The sequence below is a fragment of the Hyla sarda genome, chromosome 4 (assembly GCF_029499605.1).
Source record: "Hyla sarda isolate aHylSar1 chromosome 4, aHylSar1.hap1, whole genome shotgun sequence".
Taxonomy (NCBI): Eukaryota; Metazoa; Chordata; class Amphibia; order Anura; family Hylidae; genus Hyla; species Hyla sarda.
In genome coordinates, this window is record NC_079192.1 from 153,234,631 (window position 1) to 153,248,934 (window position 14,304).

The 14,304-nt window shown below is 40.4% G+C and overlaps 1 protein-coding gene across 3 annotated transcripts in view; it reads right to left on the reverse strand.

Moving 5' to 3' along the window:
• ADAM10 (ADAM metallopeptidase domain 10) overlaps positions 1 to 14,304 on the reverse strand; it is a 204,777-nt gene that overhangs the window by 62,104 nt on the left and 128,369 nt on the right. For all 3 annotated transcript variants that reach the window (XM_056572425.1, XM_056572427.1, XM_056572426.1), the window contains exons 3-4: positions 2,306 to 2,424; positions 880 to 1,038 (exon numbers count right to left, since the gene is read on the reverse strand). In XM_056572425.1, coding sequence (XP_056428400.1) covers positions 880 to 1,038; positions 2,306 to 2,424 — 278 coding nt within the window. The remainder of the gene's footprint in view (positions 1 to 879; positions 1,039 to 2,305; positions 2,425 to 14,304) is intronic.

Here is a 14,304-nt window from a genome sequence, read left to right on the forward strand (position 1 = left end):
ATGGCTTTATCACCTCTTACTACAAGACTTTTAAAGATATCCTCACCCCGCACCTAAGGGCATTTTGCCAAGCTGCAACCCTTGCAGGTGATATGCCTGCTGAAAATTTGCAAGCTGCTACAGTTACTCTCCCCAAGCCAGGGAAGACAGCGGACTCCCCTCAAAACTTTAGACCCTTCTCCCTGCTAAACGAAGATATAAACATTTTTGCTAAAATATTAGCCTCCCGTATCTCTTTACTTCTCCCATCCCTGATCAATCCCGACCAGTCTGGTTTTATAGCAGGATGCCAAGCCTCTGATAACACCAGATGCCTTCATAATGTATTTTCTCATCTTGAGTGCACCAAGAGCTCTGCTTTAATTTTGGCACTTGACGCCAAGAAGGCGTTTGACCGCCACCGGTGGTCGTACGCCTTCTCTGTTCTGGGACATAGGCTATGTTCCCATGTCGGAATGTCTGCAATGAAAATCTCTGGGAATTCCGTGTAGTGTGGTTTTCATTCTTTCTGTGGACAACGTCTGGTGCAGAAATTTCCTGTTGAATTCAACGGGACTCTGCTGCTGCGGAATCCCCATGCAGAATTCCAATGCAGAATGACGCACAGAAATTCTGATGTGTAAACATAGCCTAAGAAGGTAGGGGGAAATACCATACAGCCAACATGGCTGATTCCATATGCTACTGTACAGAGTCTAAAGCAGTGTACATGAGGGTTATATAACCATAAGAAATTCATGTACATCAATATTTGATGAGATATGCAAAGCTTTAATGGTAAGGAACAGAAAGCTCTTCATAAATATACAGTAAGCTATCTGCATCGATTCAAAAATGTGATAAAGGACATTTCATTAAATGATCTTGGACAATACTTACTGATATCATCTTCATGATACATAACAGAATGAAACGGAACAGCTTTGCCTTTGAAATATCTTTCTGCTGGCTCCACGTAAAAGGTGCCTTGAGGGGTCTTAATAAAACCTTCAAATCTACCATTCAGCACAGATCCATGAGACACAGTCCCACGTTCACCTATTAACACATAATAGTGCAAAGGAAGCATTACACAAAAGAAGTGTACAACATATTAATTAGAGTCAAAGACTAATCTGAATTCTATCATGTTTTGAGCCTGAGCACCAGGAAGAAGTTTCGGCCAGAGCTCAGTAGGGTTTACAGAGAATGGTCCAAAAAGAGGTCCATCCAGTGAGCGGCATTTGTGTAAACGAAAATGCCTTGTTGATGTCCGAGAATGTGCAGACTGGTTTAAGATGACAAAATCAACAATAACTCAAATAACTACTTGTTACAACAAAGTTATGCAGAATAACATCTCTGAATGCACAATATGTCAAACCTTGAAGCAGATGGGCTACAGCAGTAAAAGACCACACCAGTTGCCACTCCTGTCAGCTAAAAACAGGAAACTTCTGCTACAATTTGCACAGGTTCACTAAAACTAGAAAATGGAAGACTGAAAGAACATCTGATAAGTTGTGACATTAAGATGGCAGGGTCAGAATTTGGCATAAACATCATGAAAGCACAGATCCTTCCTGCTTTGTCTCAAGAGGTCAGGCTGGTGGTGTAATGGTGTGGGGGATAATTTATTTGCACACTTTGGACCCTTCGTATCAATTGAGCATCTTTTCATCTTTCGACAGCCTACCTGATTGTTGCTGACCATGTCAATCACTTTATGACCACAGTGGACTCATCTTCTGATGGTTACTTCCACTAGGATGAAGCACCATGTTACAAAGGTCACTATCTTAAACAGTTTTTTGTACATGGCAATGAGTTCGCTGTACTCCAGTGGCCTCCACAGTGACCAGATCTCAATCCAACTTTTTGGATGTGGCAGAATGGGAGATTCCCATCATGGATGTGCAGCTGACAAATCTGCAGCAACTGTGCTGTCATCATGTTCATATGGACCAACATCTCTGAGAAACGTTTCCAGAACCTTGTAGAAGGTATGCCACAAAGAATGAAGGCATTTCTGATGGCAAAAGGGGTACCTAATAAAGTGGTCATTAAGTGTATATCATGACATCATTCAAGAATTTTCAAGAAGGATTGCATCAGGTCCAAAAATGTGTGTGTGTGTGTGGGGGGGGGGGGGGGGGGGGGTTAGGGCATATAAAATAAGTTATCAGCTCAGAAGAAACATATTATGCCTTGTGGCATGCTCCACACCGGAAGGCCCCGCATCTTGGCATGACACAATGTATTGCTCAAATTGCTTCTTTATTGCAAATTTGCAGCATCAAAAACACTGTAAATTCCTTTTACTTACCAAAAAGCTGCCCAGTGTATATGTGAGAGGTATCATATTGTAAAACTTCTCCTCCCATTTCTAGCTGGAAATCAGGAGAAAATAGAGATGTATCCTTCTTCATCCGAATATTAAACTGTCTGAAATATAAAAAAAAATGTCAGTGGAAGATGTATCCTTCTTCATCCGAATATTAAACTGTCTGAAATATAAAAAAAAAGGTCAGTGGAAGAAATTATTGTGAAGGGATCAGACACAGGGTGACAATTCAAGAAACAGAGCAAGCTGACTTTCTATTTACCAAGAACCTTGTGACACCAATGCATCACCAGCAGCATCTGCCAACATGAAGCACAAGAGTGGGTGCTCTAAGCCCATTCACCTTACAGTATAAGAGTAATATATCATAGACAAATATACAGTATGCAACTATAATCCAGTCAGTCACTGAAGAAAATACAATTTTCCCCACATAATCCAGTACTATGACACCTTAACTCTCCCACAGAACAGCCTTTCCAGTGAGTAGCAGATAACTTTTGATGTTGGAGTAAACACTTTAGGGTACATTCACATGTGCAGATTTTTGCTGCATATTTGGTGCTACAGATTTTGCTGCAAATCTACTAAAGAACTGCAGCAGATAAAACACGTGTGAACTTACCCTTAAAGGGGTACTCTGCCCCTAGACATCTTATCCCCTACCCAAAGGATAGGGGATAAGATGTCTGATGGCGGGGATCCCACCGCTGAGGACCACCACGATCTCTGCTGCAGCACCCCAGACATCCGGTGCATGGAATGAACTTGACTCCATGCCGGATGATTGGCAATGGGGGGTGGAGGCTCGTAACGTCACGGCCATGCCCCCTCAATGCAAGTCTATGGGAGGGGGCGTGATAGACTTGCATTGTGGGGGCGTGGCTATGACATCACGAGCCTCCAGCACTGCATCCGACCCTCTAAATGAACGCCAGGTTCAGCAGGGAGATTGTGGGGGTCTCCCTCCAATCAGACATTTAATCACCTATCATTTGGATAGGGGATAAGATGTCTAGGAGTACCCCTTTAAAGGCTATAGGGCAATGTTTTCCAACCAGTGGGCCTCCAGCTGTCTGGGCATGCTAGTTTTGCAACAACTGGAGGCACACTGGTTAGGAAAGACTGCTGTAGGGAGATAGGAAACATATATATGGGGGTTTTACTGGCATCTTTCCCATAGGCTTCTCTATAGAAACACAAAAGAAAATCACTATACCAGCTAGCCCTAAATAGAAAACCACCAACATGTCAAGTGTTCTTCAATGCAAGAAAAAAAATTAAATAAAATAAATAAGTCTGTGTAGACAGTTATTTTCTATTTTTATTATGCTGTTAGGCTAATTCAGGAGACCCCTGGACAAGCCCTCTAAGGACTCTGCGCTGTGATCTAATAATTAGCCGGACACAGTTTTGCTGCCCTACATTACCTAAGAGCTAAAGGTACCTGAGAATAGTACAAGATGAAAGCAGGCTTCCCAGCCGCGGACAATTATCATGCAGATGGAGAGGGCTTGTTTATCAGACGTTATTTGCACGTCAGCGTTGGCCACAAATTGATGAAGCCAGGAACATTGGTAGCCTGCAGCTGCTTATTAACCCGGGATGTGGAGGCAGTTTATCTAATGTTTATTGAAATGCAGAGAAAATAACAGAAATGGATTGCTGAAGTCACTGAATTGTTATTTACTACGCAATTCTCTAAGGTTTTCCTTTTAATGGAATACCAGCTGAAGTACTACAGCGATTTCTCCACTGGTGGCTGCCATCCACATCTGAAGAATATGTTGGGGGGGGGGGTGGGGGGCATGCCCTTACATAACAACTCTTTGACAATATAAAAAGGGCTACATTTTTTGCTTTCTTTTTTCTCTTCATTAAAGCAAAAGTTAAAATATCTATCTCATATCATTTTTGTGTATTAAATGCTGCAGACATTTTCCAAAACAAAAAGGGTTTTAAAATTTGTAACATTTTTGGTGTGAATTTTCACCATGGATATGATCGCTACCTAATGTTAGTACTTAAAAGGGGTACTCCGGTAACATTTTTTTATTTTTAAATCAACTGAACATAAAACAGATTTGTAAATTACTTCTATTTAAAAACCTTAACCCTTCCAGTACTTAGCTGCTGTATGCTCCATAGGAAGTTCTTCTCTTTTTACATTTCTTTTCCATCTGACCACAGTGCTCTCTGCGTCTCAGGAACTGTCAAAAGCTGGAGCAAATCCCCATAGGAAACCTATCCTGCTCTGGACAGTTCCTGACACAGACAGGTGTAAGCAGAGATCACTGTGGTCAGAAAGAAAATACATTTAAAAAGTTAAGAACTTCCTGTGGAGCATACAGCAGCTGATAAGTATTGGAAGGGTTAAGATTTTTGAACTAGAAGTCATTTACAAATCTGTTTAACTTTCTGGCTCCAGTTGATTTAAAAAAAAAAAAAAAATTTCACTTGAGTATCCATTTAAGCACAGGTGTTTTTTTTAACCGTTTCTTAACCATAATGTACAGTATTTACACCATATGGTTGAGAAGAGAACATTAAGGCAATATTCAGATTACACTATTGTCATGACAGAGGCAAAAAGAGTTTCTATTAGGCACCTATCTGGACAAAAACTTATATTGTCCGGTTGATTCTGAAAAGGTAATAGAAATATAACATATAAAGTTTAAACGTCATCATACCACCTAGCAAATACTTATCACAGTATTTAAAGAAGCAGGCCGATCTATTAAATTTATTTCTAAAACAGCTCAGAATGGTGGAAAATAAGTCCTAGTCACTTTACTGAAGCCCAGTGCTTCCATTCTAATGCTTTTTAGGTCCTTCCATCAGTCTTTACTTCCTGGACCCTTTCGACATGGGCATGTGGGTACTGCTGCCAGGGCATATTGGTCACACATGCACATCACCAGGGACCAGAAAGCAGAAACTGATGGGGGACCTGAGAAGCACTGGAATAGGAGCAGCAGAGAATGGCAAGGTGACAGACTTCTTTTATTACATTCCACCAGACATTTAAATGGATTGACAACCCTATAGGTGCCCTTCTGAAGGTGCTCACTTCCTCCTTTAGGTGTCAAAAACAAACAAACATTCTGTTCAAAAGTCTGGGTGGGGGCTGCGGGTGGTGCCATGATGTCACGGCCTTGCCACTCGTGATTTAGTGCCACGCCCCCTCCCCTAGACTTGCATCGAGGGGGTGTGGTGTGATGTCACGACCCCTGCAGTCCGCACCGAGCATTCGGAAAAAAATAGGGAAGCAGAGTACCCCTTTAAAGCTATCTTAGCCCTGGCCCTTTTGGTAACATCATATAATGTGCACTAGGGAGAAGCGGAGACAGTCGGAAGCCTCATGAGTTATGCACATCAGTATCATGCTAAATGACTAACCCCAAAGGATCCTATTTGTCGGAGTAGTTTGTGTTCTTGATAATAAAGCACACGCTTGTAACTCATAAATTGGCCAAACAAGTCATATCTCATATAGTGTTTTATTTATTAAACAAAAAACAAAAAAAAGAATCAACTCAATTATACCAATTGCCAACACAGCACAAACACCTTGGGCAAGCAACAAAGCATAGCCTCTAGCCCTTACAGATGTTCTATTAACATGCCAATTCCCCGTATATTCACTGGGGAGGTAGAGGAAGAGATACATTATAAGCCTGAAATAACAATTTTGGCTTTTATGTTAATTCACAATACTCCAAAAGGAATAATTCCCTTTCAATGAATATAGTTGTGTCACCTGCACGACTGGAGCTGCCAGATTTCATTTTTGGAGATGTAACAGTTAAATTTGGACTCCAGAAGCGTAAGTGATGTCTGAAATAAATAGGCGTACATCCAGACAATTATTAAGCCTTCCGTAAACACTCAAATATAGACATGGAAGCTACAATTACATAGTGCCTCTCAACTGAAAGGAGCAAGGTGCTGGAGGAATGGAGGAGTCCCCCGAATCATTCTTCAGCACTAGCCCCTCTCGTGTCCTGCCGTTCCAGATTACAGTAACAAAGCTCCAAGGTATGACGGTCCGGCCCACCGAAGCCCTCTTCACAGCAGGAGAATATTTCACAATCTACAGCCCAGCAGAAAGAGCAACAAACGCTGCTGCCATCTCCTCCCAGCAATACAGCATCCATCATATTTATATACAGGCCAGCAGAGACTGTCAAAGGGTAAGAAGCTGTAATGAAAACATGTACAAATAGGTTCAGGCCAAACATTATTTAGGAGACTCGGTACGGTTTATTGATTTGACTTTAAAAAGGTCAATAAAAACGTTTTTCTGAATCACCTTTGGATATTCCTTAAAGAAAAAAAAAATTATAATTGAAAACGTGCCGTAAGTAATTTCTCTTCTTTGGAAAAAAAAACGTGAAAGGAAGAGCCAGTGCAAACGTATTCTCCGAAGAATGTTATCAATTTTACAATGTCTTTCAGTAAGATCTCATTTAGGGTTTCTGGACACCACAATATTCTTGGTTATTAAAGACGTGGTAAATAAACAAAAGACATGGCAATATTATGTAGAAACCAGCATCTCGGCAAAATCAATACAACTCGTTATTTACTGTTGGTATATGAAAAGGGCTCCAGCTACTGCGATAAGCCTGCCTTTCTACTATGGAGAATGGCCTTGTATTCAAGCCAAGCTCACAGCTGTGCTAAAACACAGCTATGCCACATCCCAAAATGGCAGAATGCAGGGAAGCCGCAGTGGGCATGATGGAATCTGTTAATGAAGAACTACATAACTTTTGGCGGTGATAAGTGAAAGCTATATATCAGGAACAGCGTGGAAACCATAAGGAGACTAAAGTGAACACTTTAATTTGTATTAAACAACTATATAAATTATTAAGATACAGAAAGAAAATATTGTATAAACGTAATTATCGAAAACTGGAAAAAAAATTGTAAGATGCATGAAAGGCTATGTTTATGTTGATGTGTATGTTCTATACAAATACTCCCAATTTACCTTGCAAGTTAAACAATTCATGCATAGATATACAACAAATTATGGTAAATGACCAATAGTAAATTCTTTACTTATAGGGATTGTATGACCAAATTTTTATCCTAATTTTATGTAACTGATTATAGGGCTGACAATTTGTCTGAGCATCTGTTAAAAACAATCAGAGATATGCTTGTACAGCATCAAAATGGACTGCAGGAACCTGTGACCCTGAAATAACTCATTGACCTCTATGGGAGACTTTTCTAGGCATGCAATGGAACCAATGCAAAGGTCATTATGCAACGAGGGGAGCTAAAACTATTATGGTACCTAATGTCAACGGTGTGAACATGTGTTATCTCTACATAGGTGTTATCTTTTATTGTAATTCTGTCGGACGACAAGAGAAGACTGCTGAAAAGTTCTCTCAACAGAAAGGAAGTTTCGGCCTATTCTCAGGCTTAGGGCCCTTTTACGAACAAGCCGATAACCACCATGTGTAATAAGGCCGGCGAACAGCCAATAAACAAGCAAACACTTTAACTGGCTGATAACTGGGTTTTGACAAGTTAAATATTGTCGGTGGCACATCACTTTATGTAACAGAGCACATGTGGGCAGATGGCAGAATAAAGGGGCAGACGAACTATGATTATTAAATGATTAGCTACATGGGCATTCTCTATATCACTACTGATAACAGAAAGTTCCGACAGCCAGGACAGGCACCAATGAGTGATTGGTGCCAGGCAAATTCCTAACCACCTGAGCTCTTAAAGGGATACTCCGCCCCTGGCATCTTATCCCCTTTCCAAAGGATAGGGGATAAGATGTTAGATCGCCGCGGTCCCGCTGCTGGGGACCATGGCATCATTGATGCACAGAGCGAGTTCGCTCTGTGCGTAATGACGGGCGATACAGGGGCCGGACGTCATGGCTCCACCCCTCATGACATCAGGGCCCGTCCCCTTAACTCAAGTCTATGGCAGGGGGCGTGACGACCGCCACGCCCCCTTCCCACAGGCTTGTATTGACGGGGCGGGCCGTGGCGTAACGTGGGGCGGGCCGTGGCGTAACGTGGGGCGGAGCCATGACGTAACGATGCTTCGGCCCCTGTATGTCCCGTCATTACGTGCAGAGCGATCTCGCTCTGCGCAGTAATGATAGCGGGGTGCTGCAGCAGCGATCCTTGGGGTCCCCAGCAGCGGGACCGCAGCGATCTGACATCTTATCCCTATCCTTTGGATAGGGGATAAGATGTCTAGGGGCGGAGTACCCCTTTAAAGGGTACATTCACACAGGTGGGATCTACAGAGTTTCCTCTGTAGCGGATCTTGCCCGTGTAAATGTACCCTAAAAGCTTAAAGTATAACTCCAGAATAGTCCTTTAATTCTCAGCTTTACTACCTTCAAGATATTCTACTTCAATACAGTTTGAGTGCATTGTCACAATCTAAGGCCTCTCTCCGGGATCACAATATTTTAACTAGAATATTCACTTTTAAATATTAATATATATTCATACGTGGTACAATTATAGTAGATATCATTTTAGCAGGAATACTAAAATTGATAAAAAATTACATGAAATAATCCCTTTGCTTCCTATTACTTGCTGATAACTAACTTCTAAAAATGGAGAATGTTTAAGTATCTGGAATAATAATACATTTTACTAAATATCTTCAAACATATGCAAAACGTTAGTGCTATTAACATCAAATAGCAGCACTTAAGAAAAAGACAGTTTTAATTTGAATACAACTGTACAGTGTTTCTTCAGAAATCTCATTTACCAGAGCTTATCCTGGTGGAATTGGGAAAATCACAGGGTTGCCTGCAGGAAAACAACTTGATTTTATGTACGTGTAGAGTCATTCCCCAGAGCCTTGTCATGCCGTCTCCCTCTAGAATTGCTACTGGTGAATGAATTTTCTCATCTAGGTTTTTTAAGTTTACCTTCGAAAGACAAACAAAAAAAAAACTCTACCATTTAACCTGAGATCTACCATTTAACCTGTTAAAGACGTGATTCATTTTGGTTCTGTTATGTTTATTGTGCTGACAAACACTAATGTTGTGTTAAAGGGGTACTCCAGTGGAAAACAATTTTTTTTTTATATCAACTGGTGCCAGAAAGTTTAACAAATTTGTAAATTACTTCTATTTAAAAATCTTAATCCTTCCAGTAATTTCAGCTGCTGTATGCTCCACAGGAAGTTGAGTTGTTTTTCTAGTCTGACCACAGTGCTCTCAGATCAGGAGAGGTTTGCTATGGGGATTTGTTCCTGCTCTGGACAGTTCCTGACATGGACAGAGGTGTCAGCAGAGAGCACTGTGGTCAGACAGAAAAATTCAAAAGAAAAGAATTTCCTGTGTAGTATACAGCAGCTAAGTACTGGAAGGGTTAAAGGGATTATCCAGGAAAAAATTTTTTTTTATATTTCAACTGGCTCCAGAAAGTTAAACAGATTTGTAAATTACTTCTGTTAAAATATCAATCCTTTCAGTACTTATGAGCTTCTGAACTTAAGGTTGTTCTTTTCTGTCTAAGTGCTCTCTGATGACACATGTCTCGGGAACCGCCCAGTTTAGAAAGCAAATCTCCATAACAAACCTCTTCTAAACTGGGCGGTTCCCAAGACACGTGTCATCAGAGAGCACTTAGAAAAGAACAACCTTAACTTCAGAAGCTCATAAGTACTGAAAGGATTAAGATTTTTTTATAACAGTAATTTACTAATCTGTTTAACTTTCTGGAGCCAGTTGATATATAAAAAAAAAATAACCCCTTTAACCCTTCCAGTACTTAGCTGCTGTATACTACAAAGGAAGTTCTGTTCTTTGAGTTTCTTTTCTGTCCGACCACAGTGCTCTCCTCTGACAGCTCTGTCCATGTCAGGAACTGTCCAGAGCAGGAGCAAATCCCCATAGCAAACCTCTCCTGCTCGCTCTGGACAGTTCCTGACACATACAGAGGTGTCAGCAGAGAGCACTGTGGTCAGACTGGAAAAACAACTCAACTTCCTGTGGAGCATACAGCAGCTGAAATAACTGGAAGGATTAAGATTTTTAAACAGAAGTAATTTACAAATCTGCTTAACTTTCTGGCACCAGTTGATTTTAAGAAAAATTGTTTTGCACCAGAGTACCCCTTTAACTTTATTTCTTACTATTTGTTATGTTCAGAACAACAAGAAGTTTTATAACTCTTGACCATTAATTCTTTAAGGATTTTTTCTTCTTATTTCACCACTATATGGTAAAATGTACTAATTCAACACGTTGTCCTAGATATACTATTAAACTTCTAATGGTATGCCATGGAAGAATGTGTTTAAAGGGGTACTCCGCTACTCAACATTTGGAACAAACCATTCCGAACGCTGGAGCAGTGAGCGTGTGACTCCATAGCCCCGCCCCCTCAACGCAAGTCTATGGGAGGGGGCGTGACAGCCGTCACGCCCCCTCCCATAGACTTGCATTGAGGGGTGTGTGGCTATGACATCACAAGTTCCCGGCGCCGACTCCATCATTCAGAACACTTTGTGTCACTTATAAAACATCTGTACTTTGCAGTTTTTGCGAAGTTTTCCCCAAACTGTAGACTTTTTTACTAAAATTGAAACGGCATATTAAAATCTACAACTATGAATATAAAAAATACACATAGGGTAAGTACAACTGAATTTTGTTTTGGTTTGGTAATCCAAAGAGTTACAAACTTACCTAAGTGACCTTGTGTAACATACTTCTAAACATTTCAAGACCTTTTTTGGTTATGTCATGCAACTGTGAGAAATTAGACTGAATTTCCCAAATTTTTGTGTTGAAATAATATTTTACACAAGGCCTTATCTGTACTAAGCACTGTTCTACAATAATGAATTAAATTGATAAAAGTCTAGAATTTAAGGGGGCTGCTCACGGACAAACAAGTGTTAAGCATATATAAAAAGACTAAAAACTTGCATACTTTATTACGTAACTGTCAGGAATTCCAAATTCCAGCTCCCTCCCCTTTCTTAATAGGGTCCCATTTCCACGCATTCGTTGTGACACAGGCAGAGAGATGTGCTAGAAGGGGGCTGGAGCATTAGGAAAGCACACTGCCTGTGTTACAAAAAGTGCAGACATAGAGCTGCCAGGAACAGGAGATGGGCCCTGAAACTTAAAGGGGTACTCTGGTGGAATATTTATATATATTTTTTTTTTTTTTTAAATCGACTGGTGCCGGAAACTTATAAATACTTCTATTTCAAAATCTTACCCCTTTCAGTACTACTGTATACTACAGAGGAAATTTGAATTTCTTTTTAACCTGACCACAGTGCTCTCTGCTGACACCTCTGTCCATGTCAGGAACTGTCCAGAGCAGGAGAGGTTTGCTATGGGGATTTTCTCCTGCTCTGGACAGTTCCTGACATGAACAGCAGAGAGCACTGATCAGACAGAAAATAAATTCAAAAAGAAAAGAACTTCCTGTGGAGTTTACAGCAGCTGATAAGTACTGGAAGGGTTAAGATTTTTAACTAGAAGTAATTTACAAATCTGTCGATTTAAAAAAAAAAAAAAAAATATATATATATATATATATATATTCCACAGGAGTACCCCATTAAGTATTGCTGCAAAGTTGAACAATACAGAATACTAGGAAATTCTAAGAATTCAGATCATTACAAAAGATTTTTTTTTTTTAAGTATATAAAAGGGGTACTCCACTGGAAAAATTATTTCTTTTAAATCAACTGGTATCAGAAAGTTAAGATTTGTAAATTAAATTATTCATGCATCTGATGAAAAAGGTCACATGACCTGAAACGCGTCATGCTGTACACTTCATGAGTTTTATCCATTGTCATTGTTTGAGACGGATCCATGTCTACATTTTAACTTTGATGAAATAAAGGGGAAGTTACTTTTACCGCTGGCTTCAGCACTTTTGTGTAACAGTTGGAGGTGGTCTTTGCTGTGCTGAAGGACTGGGTGAGCTGAAGTCTCCTGCTCTATACAAGATTTGTAAATTACTGCTATTAAAGAAATCTTAATCCTTCCAGTACTTGTCAGCTGCTGTATACTACAGAGTGTTCTCTGCTGACCCCTCTGTCCATGTCAGAAACTGTCCAGAGCAGTATAAGTTTGCTACGGAGATTTCCTCCTACTCTGGACAGTTCATAAAATGGACAGAGGTGTCAACAGAGCACTGTGGTCAGGCAGAAAGGAAATTCAAAAAGAAAAGAACTTCCTGTGGAGCATATAACAGCTGATAAGCACTGGAAGGATTAAGATTTTTAAATAGAAGTAATTTACAATTTTTTTTAATTTCTGGCACCAGTTGATAAAAAAAAAAAAATGTTTTCCAGCAGAGTACCCCTTTAACTACTAGACACCCACTTTGAAAACTTACAATTTTGATCTTATGACCAGAAACATCTGGTGTGGATTGACACTGCTGAACACTGGGTGGTATAGTGTCCATGGCAATTGTACTACAGCCAGAGAATACTGGTCGACGTTTATCATTGTCTTAAGACTCTTTTTGTGTCTAGAAAAGGTGCAAAAAAGGCGCAAGCAGGGTTTGCGCCTTTTGGTTTACACATTTCTGCTAATTTTGAGTTGCAATCCACCGATATTGCCAATACACATGATATGGAAGGGATTTATGAACTACGCCTTTGTGTAAAAAGGCGCAAAGCCACTGAAAAGTCTCAAACTACACCAGCCCAGACTTGGCTTAGATTTTTGGTGTATGCGAAGAGAGAAATTTCTGAAAATGTGACCTGCACACACTAAGCTTAGAGACCATTTAATACATTTGGTGCTCCTCCAAATTACCAGCACACAAAAAAAGGTGAACCAAAAATAAATAAATTTAAAAAATGCTTCACCTACAATGATAAATGCCGGTCACTGTGTACGGGGGGGGGTCCAACTTTACATAATTGTGCCCATAAAAACTGCCTGGGCAAGGCATGGTTACCACAGAAACGGTGCCATTCTGCATGGAGTGTCGCTCCACAACACATAGGTCAGTGATTAAAAGGATAGGTATGTATTAAATGCAAATGCTGATTGTATCGTATATAAAAGGTATGAAATTTATTCCATTTGTTTGTTTTTTCCTTAAAACTGTGCCAAGAGAAACTTTTCCTGTGCGTAGCATGCAGTACTATTTTGTCTTGGAAAACACTGGACATCAAGACAGAAACCAACAGACCCCATTACGGTTCAATAGGGCTCATCAGGCATTTAGGCCTTTATAAATAAAGGGAATGCAGGCATTTTTTCTTCTTTATCAAAGCAAATCAAAGACTTCATTTTTTTCCATAGGGAGCTCTATAAGGATAGGTTCACACGTTAGGAAAATTTGCAGAATGTCCGCCCAGAAAACTTGGGCGGACACTCCGCACATTTACACATCAGGAGGGAGCAAGGACCACAGAAATAATCCGGATTTCCACTGCGTAAAGCAGAATCCCATTGAAATTAATGGGACTCTGCTGCAACAGAATGTCTGTGGGGAAACAATTTTTGCAATTGCTACTTTCTAATGTATTTTGTTTTCTATGTTTTGTGTTTAAAAAAGCTGCCACTAGGTGTCTCCCTACTTGTGCAGAGCACATTTCCCCCTATCTCTTGCACAGAATTTGGACTCCTGCTGGCCTGGCAGAAGTCCAAAATCAGGAAATGCTAAAGGAGGTGTGTGCAGCCTTAGCCAATCATAGCTCATGTCCCACACTGAACTGCTCTGGGCTGAGGGTAGCAGAGTGAGGAAGTTCTCCCCAGTATGGCTTCAGATGAGGTCACACCTGCTGGTTAATGCCCCTTCCCAGTCTGTGAATCTGACTGAGACTGAGCAGACAATACAGAGCAATATCAAGGTAGAAAACTAACAAATAATAAAAATAAAGGCAGGGGGTGGTTTATCATGATGGGGGCAGTGAACTGGGAGGATTATAAAACTTAACAAGATCATGAGAGGTATTCTTTAAGA